The 14158-nt window shown below is 25.8% G+C and overlaps 2 protein-coding genes and 1 long non-coding RNA gene across 3 annotated transcripts; 1 reads left to right on the plus strand and 2 right to left on the minus strand.

The window, feature by feature from the left end:
- Window positions 1-4323: 4323 nt before the first annotated feature.
- Window positions 4324-5666, minus strand: LOC112682213. The gene is made up of 2 exons (XR_003148469.1): window positions 5200-5666; window positions 4324-4522 (listed from the first exon to the last, which is right to left on the minus strand). It is a non-coding gene; the product is annotated as an uncharacterized LOC112682213 (long non-coding RNA).
- Window positions 5667-5800: 134 nt separating this feature from the next.
- On the plus strand, window positions 5801-10229 carry LOC112682219 (bifunctional arginine demethylase and lysyl-hydroxylase PSR). The gene is made up of 7 exons (XM_025552733.1): window positions 5801-5964; window positions 7621-7826; window positions 7905-8057; window positions 8238-8434; window positions 8501-8648; window positions 8855-9219; window positions 9951-10229. Exons 1-7 carry the CDS (start codon window positions 5889-5891, stop codon window positions 9973-9975), a joined length of 1170 nt encoding a protein of 389 aa, XP_025408518.1. The 5' UTR covers window positions 5801-5888; the 3' UTR covers window positions 9976-10229.
- Window positions 10230-10300: 71 nt separating this feature from the next.
- LOC112682216 (ubiquitin carboxyl-terminal hydrolase 14) lies at window positions 10301-13751 on the minus strand. The gene is made up of 11 exons (XM_025552731.1): window positions 13575-13751; window positions 13224-13510; window positions 13030-13147; window positions 12798-12970; window positions 12579-12676; window positions 12369-12525; window positions 12239-12304; window positions 11990-12172; window positions 11813-11918; window positions 10528-10716; window positions 10301-10460 (listed from the first exon to the last, which is right to left on the minus strand). Exons 1-11 carry the CDS (start codon window positions 13588-13590, stop codon window positions 10384-10386), a joined length of 1470 nt encoding a protein of 489 aa, XP_025408516.1. The 5' UTR covers window positions 13591-13751; the 3' UTR covers window positions 10301-10383.
- Between the last annotated feature and the right edge of the window lie 407 nt (window positions 13752-14158).

Consider the following 14158-nt stretch of genomic DNA (forward strand, 5'->3'; position numbering starts at 1 on the left):
ATATTTTATTCAATTATATTTTGTATTTTATTAGTTAATTCATAACAATCAGTGCCGGATTAAATATTTGTGGGCCTCTAAGCAATTAAAATGTTGGGCCCTACAAAATAATTTTTTACATACATTTTTAACATTACTATCCAATAATTAAAATAAACAGCTTTAATAATAACCAGCTATTATTTATAAACAAAATTGTGTTTATTTAATTTTTTTATTTGCAATGAAAATCAATAAATTATATTATTTCTATTTTTTTCAAAATAATTGTGTTATTATTACTGCCTATAACGCCTACAACTTAATTTATATATTATATTTCATAATGACTTTTGTTCCGTAAATTCGTAAATAAAATACATGTATTATTAAATAAAAAAAAATAAGTATAGTTTTCCGTTTTCACAGGACCTCTTAAATGAGTGAGGCGCTAAGGCGGGCGCCTACTCCGCCTAATGGGTAATCCGTAGTGATGGGAACAATTGAGATAAAATAATCGAATGAAAAATTATTAATTACTAATTAATAATTACTGTTTTTATATTTACTAGTTTATACTTTAATCAAAATAGCATTTGCATCTGCTTGATGACGAGTGGAGGACTTTATTATCCTGCGACCCGCACCGCACTGGGTATGTTATACGAATATAAATAAAAATAATTATCTATACATTTTCTATACAAATTCTGTACTTATTCTGTTTCTGTACTATCTGGAATAGTTTAAGAAATGGTTTCTATTATTATTATATTTATATCTATTATCATTGATTTTATAATATATTATAAAATCAATGCTATCATGAATAATAATTTTAAATTTTGATCATATGGATTATTTGTTATTTCGGTATATTTTAATTTTATTTGTATATTGTATGATACAACTTGTATCGTATATTTGTTATCGTTAATTGTTCATTTTATACGTTAAAATTGTTATATTTAAAATCGTATGTACTATGTATTGGCCTATAGTAAGTAGTATGTTATAAAAATTAAGTAATATAATTATCAATTTTTTCGAATAATTATAATAAATATTAAAGATACAATCCAGTTTTTTTTTAAAGTTTAAAATGAGACCCGGCAGTAAGCAGCGTTTCTTGGTGTGGGAGCATTTCAAAAAAAATGTTGACAAAACTAGTTAGTTGTCAAATTTGTAAAAAAAAATTTTAAATTCTATGAAAATACAACTAACTTAAATGGTAAATATAAAATAATTATTAATTTTTTTTATATTAAATACGAGTAGTAGTAAATTTAATAGGAGTTATAAAATTAAAGTGTTTAAAAAAATCATAATCATCCTGATATAATTAATACAATTTCTTATATTCCTTATAGTTCCTTTCTAGTCCATACGAACGTCCCAGTAGCATGTTTAGGGGGTGGGCCCGGTAAGCATGTGCCCATTCACATTTTTATATAAGTACTAGATTAGTGTAAGTCAGATGATCAATGAAAAAGATTTATAAATAGAAAAAAATTGGTGGCCCATCCACAACAAAAATTCTGAACACGCCACTGGCACGTCCATGTAATTGTATAATTAGTATATACTATTATCTTAAATTATGACCAAATAATATGTACATTAACAGTTATTTTTGAAAATTGTAATGAAAAACAAGAAAATCGTCATGAGGCTAAATCAATAAAAAATAAAACGATAAAATTTAAAACAACTTTTATGGCAGTTATGGAGTGAAAATTTATCGCAGTTTAACAGTGTTAGTAAATACCTTTAAAAACCGGGAATAGATTTATTTACAGCCGTAAATTTATTGAAAGGATTAAAAACTTATGTTAGTTCATTAAGAGAGAAGTTTATATATTTTGAAAACAAAGCAAGGGTATTATCAACAAATATTCTGCTCTGTGTTGAAAAAAGTGTAAGAAAAAAAAATTCTCGAATGGTACAATAGAAGGAAATTCAAACTTTTGTGGTATAAGAAAGTTAGAGCTTGATACTTTTTACGTTATTATTGATCGTTTAGTTACTGAACTTGATAAAAGATTAAACGCATATAATAATGTTTGTAATATTTTTGGGTTTATTACAAAATTTGGATTAGAATTATTAACAGACTTCTGCCGACATATTTATTAGCACATTTGAAGATGATATTGATATAACTAATATAAAACATGAGATTGTGTACTTTTCAAGTTATGTAATGCAGTTAAAATTACCAATAATTACTCCTTAAAAATATTTACTTATATGTACATGAGAATAATTTAAAAAAAGTTTTTCCAAATGTGTGCATTTCTCTACGAATTTATTTAACTTTGCCAATTTCGAATCGTGAAGCAGAAAGAACAAATTCAAAATTAGAACTTACTGAAAACGCCAGAAGAACGTCCCTTCACCAAGAAAAATTAAACTCACTCGTTCGTCTATCTGCTGAAAGGGAAATAACTGACACATTGGATTTTTCAGATTTAATTCAGAAATTTAGTGAATTAAAATCTCGAAAGAAACCATTGACTTAAATTTTTATTTATGTAATTTAGTAAACATTAATAAATAATTAATATTTTTCATTTTTACCGGTACTTAATAATTATTTTTAAATATAATACGAGTATTAACAATTAATTTTTGGTCTGTAAATAAAACTTTTATTCATTAATGCAATAATGTTATTTTAATGTTGACTATAATTTTTAAATTACATTAAACAAATATTAAAGGCTCCTAAGATTATACTGCCCCGGGCCCATATTTCCTAAGTTGGGCTCTGTGAGTGGAATATTACAAATAAAATTATAATAATAGTTTCGGACAGTGGTGCACAGTGGCGCCAAACTATATTTTAAATGGGGAGGCAAGTAAAAAGTTTTACGGACCACCACCCCCGTTTAACAAACACAAAACATGAGAGGCTTTGCCCCTACCCCTCCCCCATACAATACTTAAATATTTCATACAACCATACACACATACAGTATACAATATTTTACTCTAGTTTCATTTTTATTTAATAATGCCTAATGAAAGTGTTCAAAACTAGTTTCAAGTATTACTTAACAATTATAAAGTCAGATATATTAATGTATTTATTATAAATTACCAAGTTTGTAAACAGGTATGTATTTTATAGGTAGGTACCTACATGTATATATACCTAAAATAATTTTAACTTTGAGTGAATATGGCCTGTAAGTAGATATTTAAGTATATATATAACATCAAATATAAAACTTGACAGCAAAATTAACTTACACTTTAAACTGACCAGAATTTAAACATGTAAAATTACAAATGTCTTATGTGTTATGAATAAAGTTCTGATTTTGTAGCTCTATAATATAAAACTATAAAAAGCAATTAAAATGAATATGGTTTCATAATTATATTGGCTTTTAATAATGATGCTGGTGATAATATTGATAATATAAGCGAAATACCAGCTTCCTTAACTTCAACAGGGTCCTCTTATTCTTAATGGGATAATTTTGATCAAAAAGTGACAGAAGTCAGAAGCGTCATATGTCCAAATGTTTCTGCAACATTAATGATGCCTCAGTACTTAGAGTTACCCCATTTGCACCGAGGAAAAAATAGTTTAGATTTTTGGAAACAGCACAAGATGATAATGCCCAAATTATACAAACTTCAACTAAAATATCTCTGTATACCATCGACTTCAGTTCCTTCTGAGCGGATATTTTCGAAAGCTGGATTGCTAACAAATAATTGTCAAAATAGGCTGTCACCAAAAAATTTAAACTATATCATATTTTTAAACAATAATTTAAATCTTATATCAATCATAATACCTACTCACGTTTAATTTTGATTTATATTATATAGGTAATAATAAATTAAATTTTTTGTTTACATCAACCTTTATAATTTTAAGTTATATAATTAATAAAACTGTATAAAAAAATTCTAGGATTATTAGTAATAACTGATGGCTTTGTTTGGAACAGTGAAATACATGAAAATATTGTATGCAGCAAAAATGAGAATGATGTGATTCTAGAAGAATGATTCATATCAGATTTTATAAACGCAATACAAAATATTAAGAAATGTACTAGTACCTAAACAACAAAATTAAATGATAATTATTATTCAGTATGAACCTAAAGATATTTTATGCAATTCTATACTAAATAATATAATATTTATGAATGTTATTGGATAATGGACTAAATAAAAAGAAACTGACACAAAATAAGATAATACTGAAAGAAAGAAATTAAAATATAACGGTTTAATAATTATTTTTGTTGTAAATGTATACTAGTTTAATATTATATTCTAGTACTAGTCATAAGTATCAATATTATAAACATAAAAAAGTAAGGAAGATATATAACTTTATTCTTTCAGACATATTTAAACCATAAATAGAAACACAAATACAATTTATTTACTAAAGTGTTCTTTTTACTAACAATAAGTACAGTAAACAACCTTCACTATACATGTATGTAGTCTGACAAAAATAATAGATTTTGATGGGATGTCTTTCTGATGTTCACATTGAATCATTTTATATCTGAAAGTTGCAATGATTTTATTAGTTAATTAATATTAACAACCTGCCACTTGATGTGAAATGTTGTTTAATTCTGGTTATGAGTTTTACCACTTAAATTTTCAAAAAGAATAAAAATTAATACCTATATTTAAGATTTAATAATAAAAATGTATCATAAAATCCTCAGTTAAAATTATTTCTTAATGAATATATAAATTTCAATACATTATTTGAATTATATAAATACATAAACAAAATCAACAATAATAAATTAAATCAAAAATGCTATGTATTCAAAAATTATATGTGATCCAACCCCCAACATTTAAGACTAAATTTAATAATATAAATAATACATGTTTGCATAAAATCAAATATAAATCAAATAATTAACCCCATACATTAAAATAACAGTTCAAATAAAAAAAATTAAATATGTGTTGTAAGTTTAACATACAAACACAAAACACATAAGCTTATAGATAAATAATAATAATAAATGATTATGCTATTGATAATGTTATTTATTTAAATTAAATATTAATTTAATTAATGTAATAAAAGTTTCAATGGGATTTCAACGTAGTTCGAGATAAATTAAAAATTCGAAATAGTGACGTTCGACATAACAAGAATCTACTTATTTAATACTTAAAACACACACATTATTCACCGTTTTATTTTTAAAAACTTACCGTAAAAAATGTATACCACAGTTAATTCACAATTTTTACAATCATAAGTTAAAGTCATTATCAAAACATTTATAATATTTAAATAATTAAAAGTATCTACAAGTAATATAATAGGTTTTGTTATACATTGGTTACATGTTATATGTTACATATTACATGGTGATATGCTATAATCCTCAAACACAAATAAGTGTATGATGGCCAAAGGCTTGAAATCATTGCGTTAAGCCTGAAATAATTTCGAATTTGTTAACAAATTGACAAATATTATCATTTATTACTTATCCGGCAATTTAGATCTAAATAACCGCATTATCATCATAATCTCTTTGAAAAAAGCCGTTTATTTTTAATAGTTTTTGTTTAAGACAATTTTATCACAGAACCAAACCTAAGGTTTACTTAAAAGGTTATGTTTATTTTCTAAATTTAACAAAATAAATCAGTCAAGATTTAGTATTATAAAGAATAATTATATTTTTGTAATACTGTTATAGATTTATATTCAAATACGATTTTAATGTTGATTTTCACTACATTATTATTTTTTTGAAATTTGATTGAATTTTAAAATTTAGTCTTGTGCTCAAGTAATTATTAGAATTATTTTTTCTACACTTAGAACTTATTAATAATTTTAAAGAAATAGTTTTTGTACTACGAAAAAATCAATTAATACTTACGACAAAATGAGTGATTCTTCTAACAGCTCAGAAACCAGGACGAGGAAAAGAATTCAGGAAGCCAAAAATAAAGCACGACCAGGTATTACAAAATTACAAAATTATAATGATTACGAGTATTCTTGCTAATATTTAGTTACAATTAGGGCCCGGATTTCCATGCAAAGTGCATATTTTTTTGGTTAATCATACACAATGCTCTTTAAGAACATAATTCGTTTCATGTAACGAGGGCTTCAAAACTAGAAATTTTATAAAGCATTTTTTTGCATATTTTGACGTTTTTTCGTTTTTAGAGCATTTTTAGTATTATTGGGTCATTTTGTTGGTTTTTAATGCATATTTGTTCGATTTACTAAACAAATTTAGCCTATTCAAAATAAAATCAAAATAAAAATTATTTTTTTGATATTTAAGTAGGTTTATCAGATTTTTCCATGCACATTGTCAATCTTTATTTTTCTATTCAGTTTTTATCTTATTATTGACTATGGAACGTCACCAGTATTAGGTCAAATAACAAATTAACTTAAGTTCGTATTACCTAGCAGATTTTGCTTGTATTACGTGTGAATGTGATTTTAATGTTTTAAATAGTGTGTTAAATAATGCCCAAAATAAAAAAAAAATATTTTATTTTTAAAGTTATTTTTTCATTTTTAAGTTAATTTTTGTGGTAAAATGCATTTTTTAAGGATATTTTCAGGTATTTTTTAGAGCATTTTTGAATGGTTTTAAGTGCATTTAAATCTGGGCCCTAGTTATAATTATTGTAGTCATTGGCGTAATTTTGGGGGTGCTAGGGGAGAAAGTGCCCCATCTGACAATTTTTTTAGAGATAAAGGTATAATTTTGCCCCCCCCCCTCAAGGATAGTCCAACAGTACAAATAGCACCTTTTATTAATGAACTCTTATGGATATTATTTAACAATATTGGTACCTAGTACATGCTACCTACAATTTATGTTTATCTTAACCATGAAATGAGTTAAAAGACTTATGTAAAATCAAACAATTAGATATAGTATATAAAATACATACAATAAAAATATGTTTTAACTGATGAGGGGGGGGTGTCAGGTTTTTGGTAATAATAAATATATTATATTGCCCCCCTTGGTTTTTTCCCAGTTACACCACTGATTATAGTTATAATAAGAGTAATCATTATAGTTCTCAAATTTAAATACTTATTTAAACCTAAACTATTTATTTAAAATTAAATTATACGCATAACTTTTTCAAATCCTCATATATAATATATTTAATATAAGCATAAATATATTAAAGCAATTATGAATTAAATATGTTACCTCTATAGCTTGTTAATTATTCATTAGAATATTATGTTAAATGAAATTAAAATTTACTTAAATAATTACAATTTATTACAATTTATTTAATCATAGGTTGATTGAATTATTATAATATTGACATGCACTTTTGATAATTTATATTAATATAACGTAATATATTAAATTATACCTATTGTTTTTTTTTTTATAATTTGATGACTATATTATGCAATTCTAAAATATATTGAATATGTTTAAATATAAGCCATATTCGTCTAAACAAACATCACCTGATTAAAAAACAGAAATAATTTCAATGATAACTCTAATAGCTCTGTCAGAATCTGACAGTGTTTGATTAGTTTATTTTAGCAAACATTTTGATAGAATACTTAATGTTTTAATTAATTATTTTCAATCATTTATAATATATTTTTTCTAGAATTAAGTGATAAATATGCATGGTATGCTCATAGTTATGCAGACAATTTTAAGCCATTTACAAAAGTTCAAGATAATGTAGAACGTATAAATGTAGAAATTGTGAGTCCAAATGTATTTGTAGAAAAGTATGAACGACCATACAAACCAGTTGTGATAGAAGGAATACAAAGAAATTGGAGAGCATCATATAAATGGACATTAGAAGTATATTATAATTGATTTATCCACAATGTATAATATAGAAAATGAGCTATGCCACTAAACTATTTTATGTTTTTTTAGAGAATAGGGAAAAAATATCGTAACCAAAGATTTAAATGTGGAGAAGACAATCAAGGATACAGTGTTAAAATGAAAATGAAATATTTTGTTCATTACATGAATAATAATAAAGATGATAGTCCTTTATACATATTTGACAGTAGTTTTGGTGATGTAAGCTACATTTTTTATTCTCAATACGTTTACTATGTACTTGAATTAATAGTACGTGTATCATTTTATAAGATGTCAATTAGTATAAAAAGATAAATAGTCTTTAAATATTGTGAACATATTAGTATGCATTCATATGTTATTTAATAAAATATATTTTTGTATTTAATTTTTTTACAGCATCATCGTAGAAAAAAGTTATTGGATGATTATGATATACCCATATATTTTCAAGATGATTTATTTAAATATGCAGGAGAAAAAAAAAGACCTCCCTATAGATGGTTTGTGATGGGTCCTTCTAGATCAGGAACAGGAATCCACATAGATCCATTAGGTACCAGTGCTTGGAATTCATTAATTATTGGACACAAAAGGTTTAAATTATTTATTGATTTTCATTATAAGGTGTTATACTTGTTGATGATGAAATATTTTTTTAGATGGTGCTTATTTCCTACTCATACACCTAAAGAGCTTATTAAAGTTACCTCAGCTGAGGGTGGAAAACAACGCGATGAAGCAATCACTTGGTTTAAAGTCATCTATCCTCGTACCCAGTTGCCAACGTGGCCTAAGGATTGTGCACCAGTTGGTTTTATTTAAATAATAGTTTAAATAACAATATTTATAAATTTGATGTACATTTTAAAGGTTTTTAAATATGTATTACTGCTTGCTGTATTTGAATCTTAATAATGTAGATTTTATTTATAAAATATAACTTATATATTGTAAACTTATAAGATGATTGTAAAAAACAAACCTATTAAGTAAATTTAATTTAAAATTTTTAGATTGAGATACTTCAAAAACCTGGTGAAACTGTGTATGTACCTGGCGGATGGTGGCATGTAGTTCTTAATTTAGATACTACCATTGCAGTTACCCAAAATTTTTGTAGTCGTACCAATTTTCCTGTGGTATGGCATAAAACAGTCAGAGGACGACCAAAACTGTCACGAAAGTGGTATAAAGTGTTGAAAAATAAAGAGCCTGAGTTAGCTGCCATCGCTGATTCTGTAGACTTGAAAAATCATACTGGTCTTGCATCAGATAGTTCTAGTTGTTCAAGTAGTTCTAGTAGTTCAAGCAGTTCTAGTGATGGAAATTCAAGTGAAGAAGATAGTGGACAAGAATCCTTACATGCACATAAAAAGAGGTAAATTTAATCTATAACTATAGTAAAAATATAATTAACATAAGGACTTCAATGATGATATATGTTATATATTATATATGTATATAATTTATATATATGTTATATATTAACATCAATACATAGTGTTTAATGTACTGCAAAATAATTACTATAATTTATTTTGAAAAACTAATTTTAATCAAGTTAAAAATACTTCATAGCATGATCAATTGTTTATTGAAGTTTATAGCATAAGGTAACTGGTGTAAATCATTGTTTCTAAATTATAATTTTATTTGAAAAAAAATTTGCTCTCTTAAAAGCTTAACATATAATGTTAATTAGATTAAATGATCTTGTGCAATTTGGTATATAATTTATGCTGATTTCTATATTTTACCAATAAATATTATTGATGAGTATGTTTAGAACAAATTACTAGTTTATAGTATATAATAGTTACATTACAATATAATTAATAATTTATATCCATTGTACTATTTCTTAACTACTACATCACATGATTTAAGCTTAGTTATTTATGTTAATACTTCATCACATAGGATTTAAAAGTTTGAAGATTTTATTGATTTATTATTAAAATTAAGACAATCATATTTCTAATGTAAAATACAAAATTGCACCACAATTATTGTAACTATTATCTGATATTTTTATATCTAATAAGTAGGGTTATTTTATGTTATGACAATTTTAAAATAACTACATTATTTTAAGAGTATTTTTTTCAGGTGTAAATTATCTTCACCGAATTAAGCTTCCAGGGATATTTGAAACTTTCAAGTTTAAGAAACTGTATTGCAAGAATTTATATTCCATATAGGGTTGTTGATTGTGAACCAAGTATTTTATTCCTCACTTATATTTTTAATGTAATTTTATATCTACTATTTTTATGTGCTGATTATTCCTGTTATGGAAAGACAGAAATGACTAAATGGTAAATTAATAATGATAAATTCTCATAACAATGTTATTCATAAATTAAAAAAAACTGTATTTTAAATAAATTATTTTGACAATATTGTTTCTTTATTTCATAATCTATAATATTTATTTCCTTTACATTAAAAATAATTATTAAAAGAAATAATGCTTTAAAAAATATATATATATGTTTTGGAATCCATTTTTTTCTTGTGAAAGAAAACTAACAGAATGAATTTAACTAGAAGCTGATGAATTATCTGCTGGAAGAAGCTTTGGACCATACAGTAGAACATATGCACAATGCCAATCACCTGTTGAAAATAAATATTGCATTTTAATTAAATTTAAAATATTACAAAAATAAATAAATTGTACTACCTCCACCGGATAGTTTAAGTATATCTTCAGTGGTCACCGATGTAACTGTATCATCATCACATTTAATCCATTTGTCAGATGTTGGTGAATGTCGAACCCAACCAACATAATGGCCACTAGAACTTGATCTACCTTTATGGGTTAAGACAGCTTGAAGAGAATAGTAACCGGAATTATTTGAACCATAATCTGTTTAAACAAAAGTAATTGTTGAAAGTTTTGTAATAATTATTAATAATTTATTCAATTTCTTAATAGTTATAAGCAGTGGTGTATTGGTAAATATATTTATGGGAATACATACGCACTAACAAAATATATATTAATTCTAAAAAATGTTCTCGCTACGCTCGAATAAATTACATTAAGCCCTTGTATGTTTATTACTTCTAATAAGATTACAACATACAATACCTCAAGATATACATTTGTTACGCGTTCACACATTACGTTCGTAACAACAGTTTTCTGGATTAATAATAAAGAAAATCTGAATTTTAACGAAGAGATAATTTTTTTATTTTTATATGTACTGTGAAGTAAACTTTTTGATTTTCAAGTATTGTATTATTAAATAATAAATATATAATATATATATCTATACATTTTATAGATTGAAAGTTATTTACAATTTATATTGAGTGAATTATATATTATATATGTTTTTTTCACAGAATTGTTCCAAATACCTTCCTGAATGTTACCACATTGCCCGATTTTTAATTTTTTATGTCGGAGGAGAGAAGAGAGGGGATTGGAAAAATGTTAAATAATATTGTCACAGAATCGAACTATAAAAATACCACCCCCTCTACCTCCCCTTATACAAAAAAACAAATATCAGGCAATATGGTTACACTCAGAAGTGTTTAGCATAATTCTGAAAAAAAAAATTGAGAAAATGTAAAATAGTATTATCACAAAATTGGAAAATAAAAAAGGCCTGTTTTTTTTATATATATATATATAAGGATAAGGATTAGAGAATAATTTTTAATAATAATGTGTAGAGAATCTATAGAGTAATAAGAATTATTTGTAAATATTATTTCTATTTATAATTCAGTAACAACTAATATTTAGCTCTTGATTAAATAAAGTAAAATAAATGTTTTTCTTCTTTAAAACATAACAATGTTTGTTGATTTAAGCTTTTTATTTAGAGAAAGCAAAAACTACACATGAGTAATTCCGGGTAATTCAGCTAGTAATTATATATATTTACATTTTAAAAATTAATTTAAATATTAGTAATGCCTATTATTATGTAATAATTAATATTTACCATCTTCAAACCAATATGGAGCTGTAGGTTTTTCTTCGTTTTTAGAATCTGCTAATTCTTTTGCAGTTGACTTTACTCCTACATGGGCTAATTTATCTTCCAACTCCTACAGATTATTGAATGTTATAATAACAACCAATCTACTTAGCAATACACTAGGAAATGCCTTGATTTTACCTGGAATTTGGTTCTAACTGGTACAAGTTTCTCTTGAAGTTCTGGTGTGCACAGTTCAAATGCATCAAATTCAATTGGAAATTTAATATCTTTTAAAATTTTTGCATTAATTCTATCCTTTTCTTTATAGAAAAATCGCACAAACTGAATAGTCAGATATGCTGGCAGTCTTTTAATTTTTGACTAGAATATAAACAATTCAATGTTAAAACTATGTAAATTACCAAACATTTTTTACTTAAAACTTACAGTTTTTGTATAAACAGCATCTTTGCCAAGAACAGGTGAATGTTTGGTAATATTTTCTTGCATTCTCTATACATAGTACATAAAAAAAAATTGTAATTCTGTTATTAAAAAATAATACTTCAATAATTACATTTTTTAATCCAGAATGCATGTACTTGACTTCTTGGGATATAAAACAACTCAGTTGAAGAAATGATTCAGTTGTTTTAGTTACTTCTTCCACATCGCTTTCAACACATTTCCATTCAACATCAAATGAACCACCAAAAAATTGATCAATTGCAGATCTAAAAAAATAACGATCAATTTATAATTAAAAAGTATACACAGAAAAGCTTACTTGTAATTAGTTATTTGCTTTTCATCGTTCTTATTTTTTAGAGCTGGTAACTTTTGTTGTAGCATTCGAACAAGTTCAACCCAACATTCATTAGCATCCTTAAAAAAATCCATCATTTTAACGTAGAAAGAAAGTTATTTTTTAAAAAGAATATGACTAAAAAATTTTCATAATATCATACAATTCAATTTTAAAGTATTATTTAGCCATTCAATTTACCTGTTGCATATAATGCCCTTCTACTTTTTCAGCAAATCGTGGGAATGCTTGATGTAATACTTGTAAAAGTACAAGTGGTGGAATAGTCTGGTTACTCTCCATGGTTTGATATAAATTACTTAATGCTATGGTGATCTTTTCAGCCGGTACAAAATTTGATAAAGTAGAAGATGCTAAAATTGATTAGATAAGTAGAAAAATAAATACAATATACATCTTATTAAATACTTACATGCAGCATTAAAATCAGATAAGGCTTGTCGCAATTCAGGAACAGTTTTGAGGCACTGAACAGTTGCATTCAAATAACAAGTATTGCCCAAATTGGTAAGACCAGCAGGCATATTAGTCTAAAAATCAATTAGATTTATCGATTAGAATATTGGTCTATTGATGTTATTATTGTAGTAAAAGCTAGTAACTAACAACAGTGGCAAGTTGTGTTTCAGTCATATCTTCAACAAACATAGGTTTGATCGTAGGTTCCTTAGGAACATCTTCGTCCTTACTACCCATCATGAGTATATTTTGACCTTCTACGATTTGTACATTGCCCCAGACGTCGTCTTTGAGTGTGCCACCTTTCATCATCACTTTTTGACGAACGGGATTGACGCCGGTCAAAGCAAATAGCTGTGCCTTGAACACGAGTGGCGGCTCATCTGTATTTATCTCTACATCAGGATACACTTCTTTTCCCCATTTAACTTTTACTGTAAACACAAAAAAATACATTTAATGAACGGCAATGAGTATTAAATAATTGATTTCACTCACCTTTAAACACTGGCATGTTGTTGGGTGGAAAAGGAAGAAAGGCTTTTTTTGAATTGGTAGTCTAAACAATAGAAGTACTGACTAGACACTGACGAACGAGTTGAGAGTTGAAATTGGAATTGTGTACAAAATGTGCTCGTCACCCGTCGGCCGTCAAAACAGTCATTGATAACAACGAACGTAATTATCGCTCGTCACTTGCGCAGTGGGACCGGTATTAACACAAAAAATATCTTGTAAAGAACGTAATCCAGAAATAGGGCTGGTAGGGACGGGTAAAGTTCTCCCGATTTTTGATAACAATTGATAACAGCGAACATGATAAGAACAAAAAAAAAAGCTAATGTCAACATCCAAAGTGTAAATAAAAGCCCAATTCCCGTTTCGTTTTCCAGCATATAAATGAATAAATAATTAATTTCATACCAACAGTAATTTTTCGAAAAATGTATATTGAGAAATTTTGTCTTCTATAAAATAATACCCTGTTTAATTAGTTTTTAATCAGTGAAGTTAGATTTTAATCGTTTATTATTTAAATTTAATTCATTGATCATACTTTAATATTTTATATCATAGTTTAT

Source organism: Sipha flava, unplaced genomic scaffold (assembly GCF_003268045.1).
Source record: "Sipha flava isolate LNK unplaced genomic scaffold, YSA_version1 200_pilon_pilon, whole genome shotgun sequence".
Lineage (NCBI taxonomy): Eukaryota > Metazoa > Arthropoda > Insecta > Hemiptera > Aphididae > Sipha > Sipha flava.

Bases quoted from the DNA above. Each gene is read 5' to 3' on its own strand.
- LOC112682219 (XM_025552733.1), top strand. From the start codon at position 5,889: ATGAGTGATTCTTCTAACAGCTCAGAAACCAGGACGAGGAAAAGAATT. The intron at 7,827-7,904 runs GTATATTATAAT...ATGTTTTTTTAG, and splicing joins CATATAAATGGACATTAGAA to AGAATAGGGAAAAAATATCG. The intron at 8,058-8,237 runs GTAAGCTACATT...ATTTTTTTACAG, and splicing joins TTGACAGTAGTTTTGGTGAT to CATCATCGTAGAAAAAAGTT.
- LOC112682216 (XM_025552731.1), bottom strand. The intron at 12,677-12,797 runs GTAAATTGAATG...GATTTTTTTAAG, and splicing joins AAGGGCATTATATGCAACAG to GATGCTAATGAATGTTGGGT. The intron at 10,461-10,527 runs GTAGTACAATTT...TATTTTCAACAG, and splicing joins ACTTAAACTATCCGGTGGAG to GTGATTGGCATTGTGCATAT.